The 2,078-nt window shown below is 29.2% G+C and overlaps 1 protein-coding gene across 1 annotated transcript; it reads right to left on the bottom strand.

Moving 5' to 3' along the window:
• Positions 1-589: 589 nt before the first annotated feature.
• Positions 590-2,023, bottom strand: ENU1_114310 (amino acid transporter, putative; the record flags this gene model as incomplete). Its single annotated transcript, XM_008859641.1, has 1 exon — positions 590-2,023. The coding sequence occupies one exon, from the start codon at positions 2,021-2,023 to the stop codon at positions 590-592; it is 1,434 nt and encodes a 477-aa protein (XP_008857863.1).
• Between the last annotated feature and the right edge of the window lie 55 nt (positions 2,024-2,078).

Here is a 2,078-nt window from a genome sequence, read left to right as displayed (position 1 = left end):
GTGTAAATCTTTTAAATATCGTATTTGTTCATGAATAAAGAGAGATTTCAGTTGCAGATTGTTATGAAACTGGCTGAAGAAAAGAGTAAGATAAAACTGAAACAAAAACAAATCTATTTGATATACAAGTATGATTCGTTATATATAACAAGTAAAATTCAAATAAGATGGAAAAAGAATTTTAGAACTAGTAAAGCATAATAACAGATCCATAAATGAAATTGGTTCAAACATTGATTGTACTTGTTTTGTGTATTGTTATAGTTAATGCCTCTTGTGCTAGTTGGGCACTTAGAAAATATTCTGATGATTATTTAGAGTGTATGAATAAAAATCCAACAGCTATTGGTAAACGATCATGTTTAAGAGACTGGAAATATTCAATAAGTGATACTGATTGTACTGATGAAAAGTTTAAAGAATTATATCAAGAATTTTGCAATGCACATGATGGAGGAGCACTTGTTTGCGATATTTAATTTACTTTTTAATTACCACCTCAGTTAAAAAAAGAGAAGTAAAATTCAGTACTTTTTCAAGGAGAACATAAAACAACACAAAACGAATAAAGTGCAATTAAAACATGTATTTAGGCAACAGTAAAATTCGTGACCAATTCTTTTATTATAAATACTACTGCAGTGATAAAGAGCAATAATGATATAATAAATACACCCCCTGTAACTTCAATTCTTGACCATGGTCCACTAAATGGTGTTTTAGTTTTATTGAATTTAGCAATAACTTTTCTTCTTGATAAATAATGGAAAATACATGGTAAAGAGAAACATAACACAAATGAAAATGATCCAGTAACATCAAATATTACTCTTAAACTACCAACTGCACATGTTAAAATGAATGGTGGGAATGCAGCTAATGCCTTAGTAATAAATTTTGTTCTTTTACTATTTTTATTTCTAAATAATGTTCTCATGTTAGTTGATAATGTTGTTGCTACTAATGGAAATTCATTTGTAAGGTTAACAATGGGGAATAATAAAATCATATATTTGATAATTATTGCCCACCATTTAGCTTTTCCTACTCCCCATCCACCTTCATATCCATTATAATCTGCCCATGCCAATGTTACTGGTGATGGTGTTGATGTTGTAAAACACCATGACGTAACTAATGCAATCCCAATATAAATAAAACAACATAATATAATTGACCCTAATGTGGCAATATGTGAAAATTTCTTTTTATTTAATGGTGCAAGTGCATCAGGTAAATTTTGTTGACATGCTAATGCAAATGCAACATGTGTAAACATTGAACCAAAACCAACCCACCTAAATTCTTTAAGAAAACTAACATCTTCATATGTATTTACTTTTAATTCTATTGGTCCATTTTTTCCTAATTGTACAGCACATGTAATGAACATGATGAGAAATGATACAAATCTATAAACAGTTAATACTAATTGAAGTAATGATTGTTCTGTAAGGTCAATAAATGTAAGTGGAATAACAACAAGTCCATATACAGCTATTGATGTAAAATATGTTACGTTACATTTCCAATCAAAATGCCATCTATTAGATACATCACACTTCATTGGCTCATTAGAATAAATCAACCAAAATAATGTTGATAGTGTAGAAACACATGTAGCAACATATGCCCATAATGATCCATATGCACTACACATTAATGTAATAGTAGTTGCCCATTTAACTGGTTTTCCTCCCCACATCTGTGCCATAGTTGAATAATCATATACTTCATATCCCATTTCACATTTATATTCTCCTGATTCAACTGCCATAGCATATCCATGTGATCTTGATAATGTTTCAATTACATAAATAGCAGTGACACATGATAATATGCAAAATATAAGAATTGTGATTGTTGATAATGGCACTCCAGCTGAATAAAATGCTGAAGGTAATCCAAATACTCCTGTACCAACAATGTAATTAACAACAACAGCAAAACATGTTATAAATGAATAAGTATGATACTTTTTATGGTTTTGTTGTGGAATAAGTGGTTGTGTGTTACTTTCCATTTTCTTTGATCTTAATTTTCTTTCTTTTAAGTTCTTAAAAATATTAAAAATTTTT

The sequence above is a fragment of the Entamoeba nuttalli genome, assembly GCF_000257125.1.
Source record: "Entamoeba nuttalli P19 unplaced genomic scaffold asmbl_4847, whole genome shotgun sequence".
NCBI classification, from domain to species: domain Eukaryota; phylum Evosea; order Mastigamoebida; family Endamoebidae; genus Entamoeba; species Entamoeba nuttalli.
The sequence above is the reverse complement of the archived record's forward strand: the minus strand, read 5'-3'. Positions and strand labels throughout refer to the sequence as shown.